This window comes from Pterocles gutturalis, unplaced genomic scaffold (genome assembly GCF_000699245.1).
Source record: "Pterocles gutturalis isolate BGI_N339 unplaced genomic scaffold, ASM69924v1 scaffold16897, whole genome shotgun sequence".
In the NCBI taxonomy this organism is placed as follows: domain Eukaryota; kingdom Metazoa; phylum Chordata; class Aves; order Pterocliformes; family Pteroclidae; genus Pterocles; species Pterocles gutturalis.
Genome location: NW_010110522.1, coordinates 301 through 13,317, shown reverse-complemented (window position 1 = coordinate 13,317; position 13,017 = coordinate 301). Strand labels below are relative to the sequence as shown.

The 13,017-nt window shown below is 47.9% G+C and overlaps 1 protein-coding gene across 1 annotated transcript; it reads right to left on the bottom strand.

Annotated features, from left to right (window-relative positions):
• Positions 1 to 4,279: 4,279 nt before the first annotated feature.
• Positions 4,280 to 9,996, bottom strand: LOC104461731 (chromosome unknown open reading frame, human C3orf18). Its single transcript, XM_010073417.1, has 4 exons — positions 9,763 to 9,996; positions 8,330 to 8,355; positions 6,585 to 6,714; positions 4,280 to 4,360 (listed from the first exon to the last, which is right to left on the bottom strand). Exons 1-4 carry the CDS (start codon positions 9,994 to 9,996, stop codon positions 4,280 to 4,282), a joined length of 471 nt encoding a protein of 156 aa, XP_010071719.1.
• Between the last annotated feature and the right edge of the window lie 3,021 nt (positions 9,997 to 13,017).

Below are 13,017 nucleotides of genomic sequence, written 5' to 3'. Positions count from 1 at the left end.
AGCTGTTACACTGTGAGACTGGAACTTCAGCTTCTCCTCAATGGATGAGGGATTGCACCTGTAAGAGACTCAGGCTTTTCTTGTTACACCAGTCAGACCTTTCTCAGCTGGTGGTGTGGAGTAGGGATGGAGACTGCCTCAGCTAGATAGTAAATGCATTTGCTTTAGGTCAGCAGTATTGCTCTGAGATATGCATATGAAGTACTTCTCTTTGGAAAAAAAAAAAAAAGATTAGTCTTTGCTACCTCTTAATACTCCATTGGGAGGCCACAGTAGAAAACATCTCCATGAAAATGTGCGTGCTTGAGGAGAACAAGCAGAATTCCACACTATGAGGAGCTACTCTGTGTGTGGTTGAAACCCCAATCCATTGCTTCATCTTCCCTGTTTATGCAGCGACTTGGAATGGAAGTCAGTGCCTGTTAAAGGTGGGCAGAATTCCAGCCATCTTCAGAGAGCTAGGATCTCATGCTGCATCACTTGGATTTTCTTTTTTGAAATTATAAACATTTTTTATTTCATACATAGTTACCTTTTCTGTGTAGCCAAATCCTACCTCTAAGTAAATGCTTTTCAAGTGTTTTTAAGCTCAGTTTTGGTCCGACTCAGTCAAAAGTAAGAGGTCATTACAGTCAGATCAAAACACAGGAAGATGAAGGAGGTTTGTTATCTGGCAAAGTTTGGAAGATTCTCATAAATGGTTTTGGAGAAGGCATAAAGAGTGTTGGCAACTTGCAAATTAGCCTTGGAGTTTGTTTTTAATAAAAGTGTAAAATGTAGCACCTCTGGCTTCTGCTTTCCCTCCTCCACGTGCAACAACCTCAGCACACACGTATCACCAGACAAGGTGAGTTTCTCTTTACCTGAATTGGAGTTTTGGGGATTATAAAGCAAGACTTGGTCATTCAGGAGCACTCACAGATCTATGTGAAAACAAGGAATAATGAGCATGAGGAATCACACCTGGAGGAAAACAGGCCTTTCAACCCCAATGTTGGTACCTAATTCCATCCCCTTGTATATCCTACAGTACCTCATACCTGGCTGGGTTGGAACACAGGCCAATTCTACTCCACGTGTACATCCAGAAGTCTCCACAGCTGAGTCTGTTTATGCCCCACATTGTTCTGTGTGCCATAATCTGACCGCGTTCCTATCTAGTCCCAAGTTTTGTGTCTGTGGGCCAGAAGATGAGGCAGAAAGTAAATCTGAAATACACCAACAATATCACCAATATCACCACTGTTGCTGTCCCCAGTGTTCACCCCAGTGTGGGCAGGCTGTTGTGGAGAGAGCTGCTGGTGAGCTGATGAACCCCTAGTTTGCCAGGGATTCAGCTTGTTAAAGGATAATATAGCAAACAGACAAGTTGGAATTTGCCTTTCTGCACTCTGGGTGCCCAGGATCTGCTAGGCTGGAAGCTCCTGCCTTCCTGACTTCTCCACAAAGCCTTCATGAAGAGGCCAGAGTTTCCATGCTGTGGAGCATGAAACCTCGACCCATGCAGAGCTTGTCCTTCCAAGTTTTATCACACTTCAGTCCTATCAGGGGAATTCACTGTGTACAAATTACCAACAGGTACTGAGGATACACTCCAGCAGTTTTCTGTGGAAAATGAAAACGATGGGGAGGAAAGACAATCACACTAAATTTCATGTAAATAGTTTAATTATATTTCAATGCTTAAAACACAGAAACACTTGAATTAAATTACATCATAATGCTTCTGCTAAATTGTACATATACTTCCAAGAACCGTGAGAGGAGGTGCTATTGAACTAAAAGAATACTCCAGTACAAGCCCAGCAAATACCCGTAATATTCTTCTAGTCTTATTATCTGTACTTCTTTAATCTAAAGGCAGTCATCACAGGACAAAGCCTACCATTACAGGAAGAATGGTTAAAGAGAATTCCTCTGGAGGTATGTTTGTTATACAAGATACAGCTCAGCATTACTGTGGAATCAGGTGCGTGTTTTTGCACCTGAGCTGGCAGATGCACTCCTTGGCAGCTGCCTGTGCAGCACGTGGAGTTGGGTAAGAGCACAAAGCAGGCTGTTGGTCTGAGGAAACAGCTCAGCTTACACTTGCCTTTTACTGAGTTTAAAACAAATGAAGTTCCAGTCCTAAGAGTTCTAGGGGAAATGTTGCGATTTAGGACAGCCATGCACCTCTGCTGCTGCTTGCATCCCTGTCCTGCTGCAGAGCGTGGGAGTGTGACAGGCAGTGACGTGCCAGCTGCTGAAGGGAGCAATCTGATGTCTCTCTGGCTGGCTGCCCTCAGTGAGCGCTTGGAGGAGAGGGTAAGTGTGCCTGGGTGCGGGGGGGTGATGTATTTGCTTCTCAGCTGGTCATGTAGGCATAACCTCTGGGAAGACCCACAGATCGTGTCCAAATTCTAAGGACCGAAGCCAGACTACATGGAGTATTTGTACCCACACACCTGTCTTCCAGCAGTATCCCTGGAGTACAAACACCAGCAGCCTGGGTGTGCCTCCAGCCACACTTGGCATGGAGGATGGGCCATTTCCCACAGGTTATGACACTCCTAGCCCTAGTACACTCCCACAACTCCCTGGCTTTAAAAAGAAAGAGGGATACAGAAAGTTTAAAGCTACTTAGCCCTGCAAAACTGCCACAAGGGAAGCTGTGTCAGTGAAGGAGGGAGGGTGGGTAAGGAGCTGTGCACTGCAGGAGACAGTGGCACATACCCAGGAAAGAGTCTGCATCCAGGGGACTTGGGGTGGAAATCACAGTGGGGAAGAAAAAAAAGGACTTGAGAGAACAGAAACTAGCCGGCAGGTCCAAACTTGCAACAAAGCACATGATACCTGAATTGCCACTCAGTGACCCATCTCCTTCCCTAAAGCCCACCTTTAGATCTGCATTCAAATTTTGGCTCACCCTGGTTCCCTTTTAACTGGTGCTGTGGAGGGACTATGGTCTGTCTGACAAATGCATGTGCTGCAAGAAAATCAGGAGGTGATGGGTGCATGACTGGCCACCAATGCTTGCACGCAGGCTCTGCAGAGGACAATCCCCGCGCCGCACTGCAGCCATGGTGGCCAGAGACCCTTTTGTGCTCTCTCCCTCCTGCAGCCCTGAAGGACATGCAGGCAGAGAGATGCTTCAGGGTTACAGGGAAACTCCTGGCTTACCTGGTTAGTCCCACCTTCTGCATTAGCAGGTAACATGAGCAGAGGCTAACACAAAGCTTCGTGTTTCCTTCAGCAGGGAGAAGGCTCTGACTGCAGGTCCTGGCAGGTGAGGAAGTAGGAACCAGCTGTTCACCCACCTCTGGGGGCAGACATGCAGCTGTTGTAATGTTGAGCAAATACATGTTTTTCCTTTTTTAAAAGAAAATATTTCAAGGCTTAATCTTTTTTCTGGATAACACTCTGCACAGTAGAAGCTTCCCTGAGCCAAAGCAGGAGGGGGATACATGGTATTGGAACCCCAGTCCTACTCGCCTCCTGTCTGTGGCCCAACGATTGTTCCCCGCTCAGCGGCAGGGAGTCATGTAGCCAGCCATTGACACCTCTGCCTCTAGCTGTGTGAATTCCCCTCTGTCTATATGGCAGCCCTAATTTGGGATATTCAGCCACTTCCTCAGTTAAGATGTAATCCGCCAAATGTTCACCATTTCACTTTTTAAAGCTACTGAATTCCCCATAGTTCAATATCACCGCAACCACACATTTAGCAGCAGCTCACATACCACAAGGGGGATAAGCCCATGGTATGTGTTTTCCCTGGCATGCCCCAGATCACCACTCAGCTCTCCTTCCCCAAAGGGACTCTGCTACCAGTCACCCCTCCAGGATCTGCCAAAGCTGTCCTCACTGTACAGAGAGGCTCATTCATTGCTTTCCCTGGGGTCTGGTGGCACAAAACCAACAGGAAAGCTCTCTGAAACATGCACCTCTCCTTCCCTGATGCAGAGAGTGCACATGTGTGCTCTGGCAAGTTAATCTACCACAAAGCAGGCGCTGTTCCTAAGCACGCAGCTTGATAGATGGTATCAGTCAGCACCAGCCCAGAAACTGGAGCCCAGGACCTTTTAGTGGTAACAAATGCACCAGAAAATCACCACTGCCTTCACCAAGGGTTTGCGTCCCAAAGTGACAACAGTTCCCAGTGCTCGTTCCCATTTGTAACACAAACCAACAGGGTGACCAGCTGGGCTCAGTGGATTGGCCATGCTTGCAGGAAGTCACCGGTTTGTTGGCTTCATCATCCCCAGTCTCAGCACGATCCCAGAGCAGGGGCAGGTATTGTTCATGCATTGATGGCATTGGCAACGTCTGTGAACACAAGACGGCTGGGTCTCTGGAGGGCTCCTTGACTTGTCAGCAGAATCTGCATTGAAGCAGCGAAAGATGAGACCCAGCAAGTCTGCCTCTGCTCAGATGCGTGTGCTTGGGCACAGACTGCGCTGTATTGTAACTAGATTCAGCCCCTTACTAAGGGAAGGCTGGCTAACTAACATGGCATTAACAAGGCTGTGACAGAAAAACAGAACAGGCAGAGAGCCAGTCAGCACACCCATGCCAATTTAAAATCCCCACACTGGATTACTGGCTCTCACTATTTATATACACAAGGTAGCATGGAAAGATGTGAAACATCCAGAAGGCCTGGAAACATGCCATAGACTGAACTTTGGCTGTTGTTTTAGACTCTCCCTCTCTTATTATGTTAAGCCTTTAAACTTGCATACTTTCCAAGCAGAGGTCTCTGTGCATTATTAGCAAGCTCTGGAGGGATCTGAGGTATCCTGCTGGCCAGTCCCTGTATAGGTAGGATGTTCTTTTACTGTGCTGAGTTTAACTCTGGCCTTGTCACTTCCCCACTTCGCTACCTGAAAGGAAGTCCTCTATGGAGCACTAATAGAGACATCTGATCTTTCCCCACTATGCGCTGCTCAGAGGACAAGATCCTTTGCTTTTATACAACAGTATTTCACTATTTCTTGCTTTCCCAAACCAGTATATGGAATATGTTGACTATCTTTTATATTCCAACATGCACAACTCCTGTGTCCTCTTTAGCAGGTTGGCAAGCATGTCTCAGGGTAAATATTTTATAATTACAGTTGCATTTATTATCTCTTCTTTCCCTTTATGTCCATGCCAAGCTAGCTACAGATTATCTGAAGGTGTAAAGTGTGTGGAAACTGAGGACTGTTTGGGAGAACACCTGTTCCTGGAACTGGAAAAGCAAGGGAAGATATGGGCAACACAGAGCAGCTGGACAGGAATTCAAGAAAGGATAGATGTCTAATCTAAGAGGAGGCTGCATCACTGGCAAAGAGATGTACCTGTTCCAACCATCCCTGCTGGCTCCGTCTTTCAGAAAGGCTTTTTGTATGTGGTGGTGGCAGTGGCAAAGGAAACAGAGAACACTGTGAAACTGGCTGCAAATAATGGTGAGAAGCCCTTTTTCCTGATATTTCCTACCTCTTGATACACTGGGCAAGGAGGCAGACCCATTTGGACTGTTAAACAAAAACAACTGGCTGAGCTACCAAGCTCTTTCCTAACTCACCAATGTAGTAAGTCAGTGGTCTCCGAGGATCTCATAATTTCTCAGCATGCCGCATGCCTTTGAACACTCAGAAGCAGTCAAAGCAAAGCTTCTTCCCCTCTCCCCAAATTCAAATAGAGAACTCCCTTCCCTTTTCTCTTGCTGAGCCAGCAGGACTGGCCTGGGAGTGCTGACAAGATCAGATGTGCCACAACAATGTGCAGGATTTCTGTCTGCATTCTTAGGGGCTTGCAGCACAGTTAACTGTTACAATTACAGGCTTTCCCTCAGCAAGGCCTTGCTCCACACTTGTATCCTTGCGCAAAGCAGGGATGCCTTAAAACTGGGTGAAAATTATTTGCTTTTCAGGGCAAGGGAGCCTGAGTGCCTTGTGGGCATTGAAGCCACCTCTCACAGAAAATGGCATTCATCCTACTGCTCTCGCTGTGCTCTGGCTGGCAAACTATAGTAAACTCACCCTTAATTGCTGAAGTTGCCCTTTTCTCTCTCCTAGTTAAGTAGAGCCAGCACTTCGCCTCCCCAGGCTCTTGGTCCTAGTTGGCTGACTCTTCAATCCATCCTAAGCAGTCCAAAATGCTCAAGCCCCCTGTCTCCAGGGCTAGCAGAGACGGGGGAAACCCTCCTGGGGTCTTACATGGAACACCTCCTCCCCATCCTTCTTCACTGACCTTGGTATCTGCAGAGTTGTTTCTCTCACATCTCACTCCTCTCTCTGCTGCTGTTTCCACAGCAGCTTTTTCCCCTTCTTAAATATGTTATCACAGAGGTGCTACCACCATCGCTGATGGTCTCAGTCTTGGCCAGGGGCAGGTCCATCTTGGAGCTGGCTGGCATTGACTCTGTCAGACATGGGAGAAGCTTCCAGCAACTTCTCACAGAAGCCACCCCCTGTAGCCCTCCCGCTACCAAAACCTTGCTGCGCAAACCCGATGCTGTTTCCTTACTCTACAACCCTGCAAAAACTCCTTGACTCTGTAACAAAAGCAGCGCAAGTTCCAGTGGTTGTGGTAACAGACTGCTGGCCCCTGCTGCCTACCTTGCTCTGTGATGCCTGGGATGATGCTGCATCTCGCCCGTGTTCCAGCAGCTCCTGCTCTAGTTCATCCTGTTCCTCGGTGGGATCAAAGCTGTACATGGGCATGAGCTGGTGCCGGAGCTTCTCCAACCTGCCCACGGGAGGGAAGGGAAAAGGTTGGTTGCAAAACTTAGTAACAGGTGCTCAGGCTGCCTTTCCCCCCCCCACCACTGCTGAGGCCTTCTGCAGGCTGTCTCTCCTGCTGTGCAGGGATTCAGCTCTTGTTGCTACTTGCTGGATCAGGGTCATGTTGTGTCCTGCAAGGATGAGGATAAGAACCTACTATGCACAGCTGTCAGGAGTGGAAGATGCCCAGAGTGCAGTTACAGGGATTAACTGCCATCACTAATCTGTGTTGGCAGGTATTATACACAGAGGAATCAGGCAGGGATTTAAATTCCTGCAGACCTTAAAAACTTTAGGTGGGACAAAAGAGAGGGTGGAACATACTGGCATTTTGCAACTTCTCCCCCAGTCCCTCTGCCCACAACAGCCCGTCCTGCCATGTCACGCTGTCTGCTGGCAGAAGTTCTTTTAGCTCCAGTGGCCCAAGAGTAGTACTTTAGCTCTGGGGTTGAAGTACATAAAAATAAATAGAAAATAACAAACAATAAGTAGAAAACAGATTCTCATAAGAGGCTGATGGCTGTGGACAGCCTGTTCTTACTCTTGTTTCATTGCTCTAAGTGACAGAGCTATAAAGTATTACCCCAAGGGCTCTCCCCAAATAGTGGGCAGCTCAGAGATGGAGGATGATGGGTGGGCATGCTCCTGTGAGAACACTGAGCCCTGCCTTAGGCTGCAGCTGAGTTTTGGGGGCTGGGGGAAGGAAACACACAAGCAGTTACTGGCAGTGTCACCACAAATATCTATTTTGGCAACTGTTAGGATGACACATTCCCTCCCTGCCTCTATATGGGTTTGCCAACACAACCATTATCTCTGGCAGCATCATCTTCACAGGCCAACCATTAGCTGCTCCTGTGGCAGTACTCAGATCTGGGCTTCAGGGTCTGGCTTGGAAATTTTACAGTGGGCAGAAGCACTTCTTCAAAGTCCATGGCCAGGCCTGCCACAGGGAGTCAGGCAGGGAGGAGGTACCACATCTAATGGATCTTCACCAGTGTCTCTGCTGTCAGAGATGGAAGAATCAAGAAGTGTGTCTCCTTGCATGCTGCTCTCCTCTCTACTTTCAGCCAGCAGCTTAACAAGGAAATTTAGACACTAAGTCTAGGGCTAGAAAGCTGCATCTCTGCACTATGCTGCTGCCTGTTGCTGTGAGTGCAGCTAAAGAGACCTTCAGCCTTGCAAGGCCAGTGTCACTGGCCCAGACTGCTGGGGGACCTGGGAATGGCTGAAACATGAGACCCACACCTCTCATGACAGAGTTCCCAGCTTCTTTACATAATCCTTTCCTCTGTTTTAGTGCACCTCATAGATGAAGCATGAAGAGTTTGCAGGATCCCTAATCTCCTCCTGCTCAACCATGTTTTCCTTTCCAAAGTTGCAGAGGAGCCTTTGAAGCTCTGGTGTTAGAAGGTGAGCCGACAGCAGCAGTGCAGCATCCCTACCCCTGCAGCAGTTTCCCCACAGGCTTGTTCTCAGGCAGCAATCCCTTACGCTCTCCCATCTTCCTGTCTCCTTCCTAGCTCTGTCTGGATTTTGAAGCACTGAGTTCCCTTCAGCCAACAACAGATGCTACTTACCTCTTCCTCTTCCTGATGTACAGAACCTGAAGGAGAAAGAAAACCATCGTTACAACAGTCCTAGTAAGATGTGTAACAGCTGGGAAGAGAAATTTTGGGCCCAGGGCACACAGAAAGGGAGGTGTACCAAGTCCAGTGTCACAGCACAACAAAGCAGGGGGAAGGGAGAAGTGACAGCCGAAAATGAAATTTCATGTGCATCAGTGTAAGCTCAGAAGCACTTCAAGTCTGACATTAAGTGCTTGAGTGGTCTGTGTTATTAGGTGTGTTAGTAGCAGTCAGAGTATTAGGTGTATTATTCTTAGGTGTAGCTCAGCATATTTCTGCTGGCTGCAGGATGTATGCTGCAATTTAAGAGTGGATGAAGAGCCTGCCCTTTGTAGTTTCCATCTGTAGATTTCCTACAGTGTAGAAGTGCTGTTACCCCCTCCCCAATATAAAGGGAAGAAGCAAAGAGGGCATGCTCAGTGACTTGCCTCATGTCAGCCAGTAAAAGTGGCTGTGCTGGGAAGAAAGTGAGGCTTTAGGCCTCCAGAGCCTTGTTCTGAGAGCTATGAACGCTGGGTGTTGTTCTTGGGAACTTATGACCGTTTCCAGGATAATGTCTCCAGGTTCTCTTAGGGGCTTTTGGAAAAACTCCTCCTTGGGCCTGCAATGAAGTTTTGTAGTAGTCCCTTTCTGTAGGCTCCTCAGCTGGTTGTATTAGTGAAGCTCTTCCTCGTACGAGGAATGGAGCTTGCTGCTACCTTCCGTTCTCTGTTGGCAGGTAAATGATCTGGTTATATATCAAAAGCAGAACTGCAGCACTTGCATTGCCCATGTCAGGCCCAGAACTATAGTTTCTGAAAGCTTCTGCCTACAGCATTAATGGCAAGGTTCGTTATGCAGTGAATCCTTGAGGACTCTGCTGATACCCAGCAAGCAGAACCTCAGAAATGCAGTCCAGTATGAGTTTAGCTAATATGGACTCAGGTTGCTTCAATTAAAAAAGGCATGTCCTCAGGGGAGATTAACATGGTTTCAACAGTCTACTTTAAAAGTTAATTTGGATGAACTTTCTTGCAGGCCCCTGCATTGATAAGGTTTAAATCAATGCAGCTGTGCCAGTTAACAAGTCAGAACTGAAACTGCTTTGTGTTCTTTTAACTGAACATGCCATTGCTGTTAAAAATAAATACTGATACTACATATCACATCCTCTAGGCCTGCTGAGCATCCCACCTGGACTAGACTCCAGGGAGACTGCAGAAGCATTGGAGCACTGGACAGAGGCCTTAAAAAAAAAAGGGATCTCAGGAACTATCAGCTCCTAGCAGTTGTGGGTGAGCCTTCAGTATAATGCAAATAAATTATTCAACCCAAATCAGTCCTAGCGCCCCTTTGCCACCCTCCACCCTCAACAGACAGAGAAATATTTCGCAGGGCTCTCTTACCATAGCTACAGCCAACCCAATCACAGTAATGATCCCAAAGGACAGCAGCATTGTGCTCATGCCAGGGCCAGTGCTAGCCACATCTGGGATTTTGGTGCTGTTGAAACTGGTAGTCTCAGGGCTTATGGTAGCTGTTTCTGGTACAGTCACATCCAGACCTGTCGCTGGGTCTGGCTTGGCTGTGGTGCTGGTGCTGTGATACAAGTCATGCACTGAGGGTGAGCTGTAACTCATCCTGCCAGCTCTTGGTAGCTCCTTTTACCAAGCCGTTGTCCTCACCCATCAGCTACAGAAGCGGAGAGCTCCCTTTCGTATCAAGGACCCTCACGTGAGACCTGTCTTGTAGCATCATTGCTGATGGCTTTTCTTCACAGGAACAATGCTGGTTTCTGCCAAAGAAAGAATGAGAACAAGTGAACAGTGCAGAGCTCTTAGAGACAGGCACAACCCTTATCCAAACCTCCCCAATTCACTAGCACAATTTTTGAGATCAGCTTACAGATGCCCACTCAAAATAATATTTTTTCTTGGCACATCTATGTGGGGACAACCTGAGAACTCCTCTCTTTGGTCTGCTCCAGGCTGAGCCAGGTGGCCTCTGTCCACCCCAGGGAGAAACAGCATTTTCCTGCTTCTGTCTCTTGCATTTATGGGAAGTTACGTGCTTCCCCTTAAGTTCATCAGCGGGAGCACATCCAATAAAACGGCAGTCAGCTGTGAGATATCCATATCTCAGGATGCTTTTCACTGAGTCCAAAGTAGGACTTCCCTGTTGTGGCAGTCACTGGTGACTGGTCACTGCAGTATTCATCACCCCGCTGTCCCCATCCCGTGCGCCCTGGGAAAGGCAGCTGCCTTAAAGCAGTGGGATGCACCGGTCCCCCATCTGCTACTAAAGACAGAGAGTATTTCTCAAGTCCCCCATGAAAGCACCCACTCAAGCTTAGTCATGCACTGCTAATTATCAATATTAATTTTAAAACTAGACCAATTTTGGACTGGAGTTGTGAAATTTGATAGCTCTATTCATGCAGAAAACATTGTTTCACACTTCTATTGTGCAAATGATCAGAAGTTGCAAAACACCATGGCATGATCCTATGGGAAGTATTTGCACAACTTTGTTTATAAAACCACTGTATATAACATCAGTTCAGCAATTGCTTCCATGGAAATGCAGCTACCTCTGGAGCAGAGCAGTGCTGACCCCAAGAACTATTTTAGCAGTCCTCTGATAATTTCTCTGCAGTTTAGCAGACATTACATCTCTGGACAGGAATGCAGGCGGGACGTGGGGGTTAATGAGCTCTGAATAGAAAAAGATGTGCCTGCAAAGAGAAATGAGCCATTGTTCAGCTCCACTCTGTTCTATTCTAGAAGAGGTTATTACGCAGTTCCCACTACTGTGACGCCTCGCTGCTGGCCATAACTGCATTAAGCAGCGTGATTAACATCTGTCACCAGCAACTGCAGCAGAGAAATCACACCAGGCAAGCAGCACCAGGCTGCCCTGTGTGCAGTCAGCAGCCCAAGCAGCCAGATCAACTTGCACAGCACTTGTCCTGCATATCCCTGAGCAGGTAAATCTCTTGCCACACACAGAGGATTTTTCTCACAGCTCTCTGGGAACAACTTTGTGAAGCAGAAGTTTCTGGGGGATTCTGAAATGCCTGGGAGACTGTGGGAGCTGTCAAATTCCCAAGAGTTTCTCTGGTAATGTGAAGATAGCTTTTCTGGTCTGGTCCCACCTGGCAACATGTTGTGACGTGTTCATTGCAGCTGAAAGGGACCGTGTCCTTCACTGACCACCAAACCATGCACGCCTGGGTCAAACCATGTGGCACCTGCATCACCTGGATTTCCCCAGCCATTACTGACCACAGTGGAGCTCAGGGGTAGTGGACACTTGTGCACAAAGATGGCAAATTTGAAATCTGAGTGCCACAACAGCAGCACCAGCTATGGCCTAGCAGGGAAAGGGAGGGAATGGTGAGCAGGTATGGAGCAGACTGAGCAGTTGCTCAGGAAAAATCATCAATTTGTGCTATTCAGGGAAATTCTCCATTACAATAATTCACATTTAAAAAACAAAGCTACCACCAAGGAATCAGAAAGCGGAAAAAGATCCTAAGTGAAAGGAGTAAAGCAGGCCCACGGGCTCTGAAAAGTATGGGTCCACATCTCTAACAGCTCCTGAATTTTGGAAACAAAATGGGTTAGGCCTTTATCTCAATGCAGTGTCAGTTTTGGAAAACCACTGGAACCTGTATGTTCAAGCTGACACCAGGCCTTTCGGTGAGCCTCCTTTTGTACGGACTGGACACTGCGCTGCTGTGCACTGCTCCTCTGAGTACAGTTAGGCTGGTAACCTAAGCTAGCCAGCTGAAAGTCTGGTCAAGTGGGGATGGTGGCTTTTGTTCATGCTTGAGGTTGTGTCTGTTCAGAAGGATTCCCAAGCCCAGTGACCTAGGTCTAAAAGCAGTCCTGTCTGAAAGGTTTCTGACATGGCTTAGACAACCAGTTCAGGGCTCGATGAGGGTAGTCCTGTTCCCAAGCCTCTTCTGGACCAGGTTGCAGAAGGCCAGGTGGGGAGGCTGAGCTTAAGTATGGCCCAGAGCCCACAGCTCACAACTGTGAGTGGATGATCTTTCCCACCACCTTCCTTTCCCCGTTGTCATGCTGGTGCTGGAGGTTTGATCTGCAGGCTGGGCACACTGCAAGTCTCTGATGGCTGCTCTACAGCCAGGGACAGCTACTACCTATTGCTGGCAGGTTTCAGCATAGTCCATGCACAAATAGAAGAGGAACCAGATCCTCAGCTGCTGTGAGCTGGCACTGTTCCATTGCCTGCACCAACAGAGCTGCTCACACAGCCAGGACCACTCTGTGCCTGGCTCTGCTGGGTCTGGGAACAAGGAGGATACATTTGTTTGACTCCTAAGCCAGCATTTCCAAAGTGGTCTCTGATAGGCATTGTGGTGGCCAGCTCCTCTGAGATGGAGAACATCATGTCAGGCACTAGCTTGAGGCTGCTGGGTTTTCCGAGTCTTGGTTTTAAGCTCTCTGTGCTGCAGCTTCCTCTTGGGCATGACAGGAATAGAGGTTTGTGCCACAGGGATGAAGATGGGGCACAGGGTCTCTGGATGAAGAAGGCAATAACTAGTATTTTTTCTGCATTACTTCACCACCATGAAGCGTCTCTAGTACCTCAGCAATGCAAGCGGCATTGGGCTGCTGCTGGCTGTGGCTTCCTCT

Excerpts from the sequence above, each read along its gene's own strand:
- LOC104461731 (XM_010073417.1), bottom strand. The coding sequence starts at position 9,996 with ATGAGTTACAGCTCACCCTCAGTGCATGACTTGTATCACAGCACCAGC. Across the intron at positions 8,356-9,762 it reads TTGGGTTGGCTGTAGCTATG|GTTCTGTACATCAGGAAGAG; the intron begins GTAAGAGAGCCC and ends TTTCTCCTTCAG. Across the intron at positions 6,715-8,329 it reads TACATCAGGAAGAGGAAGAG|GTTGGAGAAGCTCCGGCACC; the intron begins GTAAGTAGCATC and ends TCCCGTGGGCAG.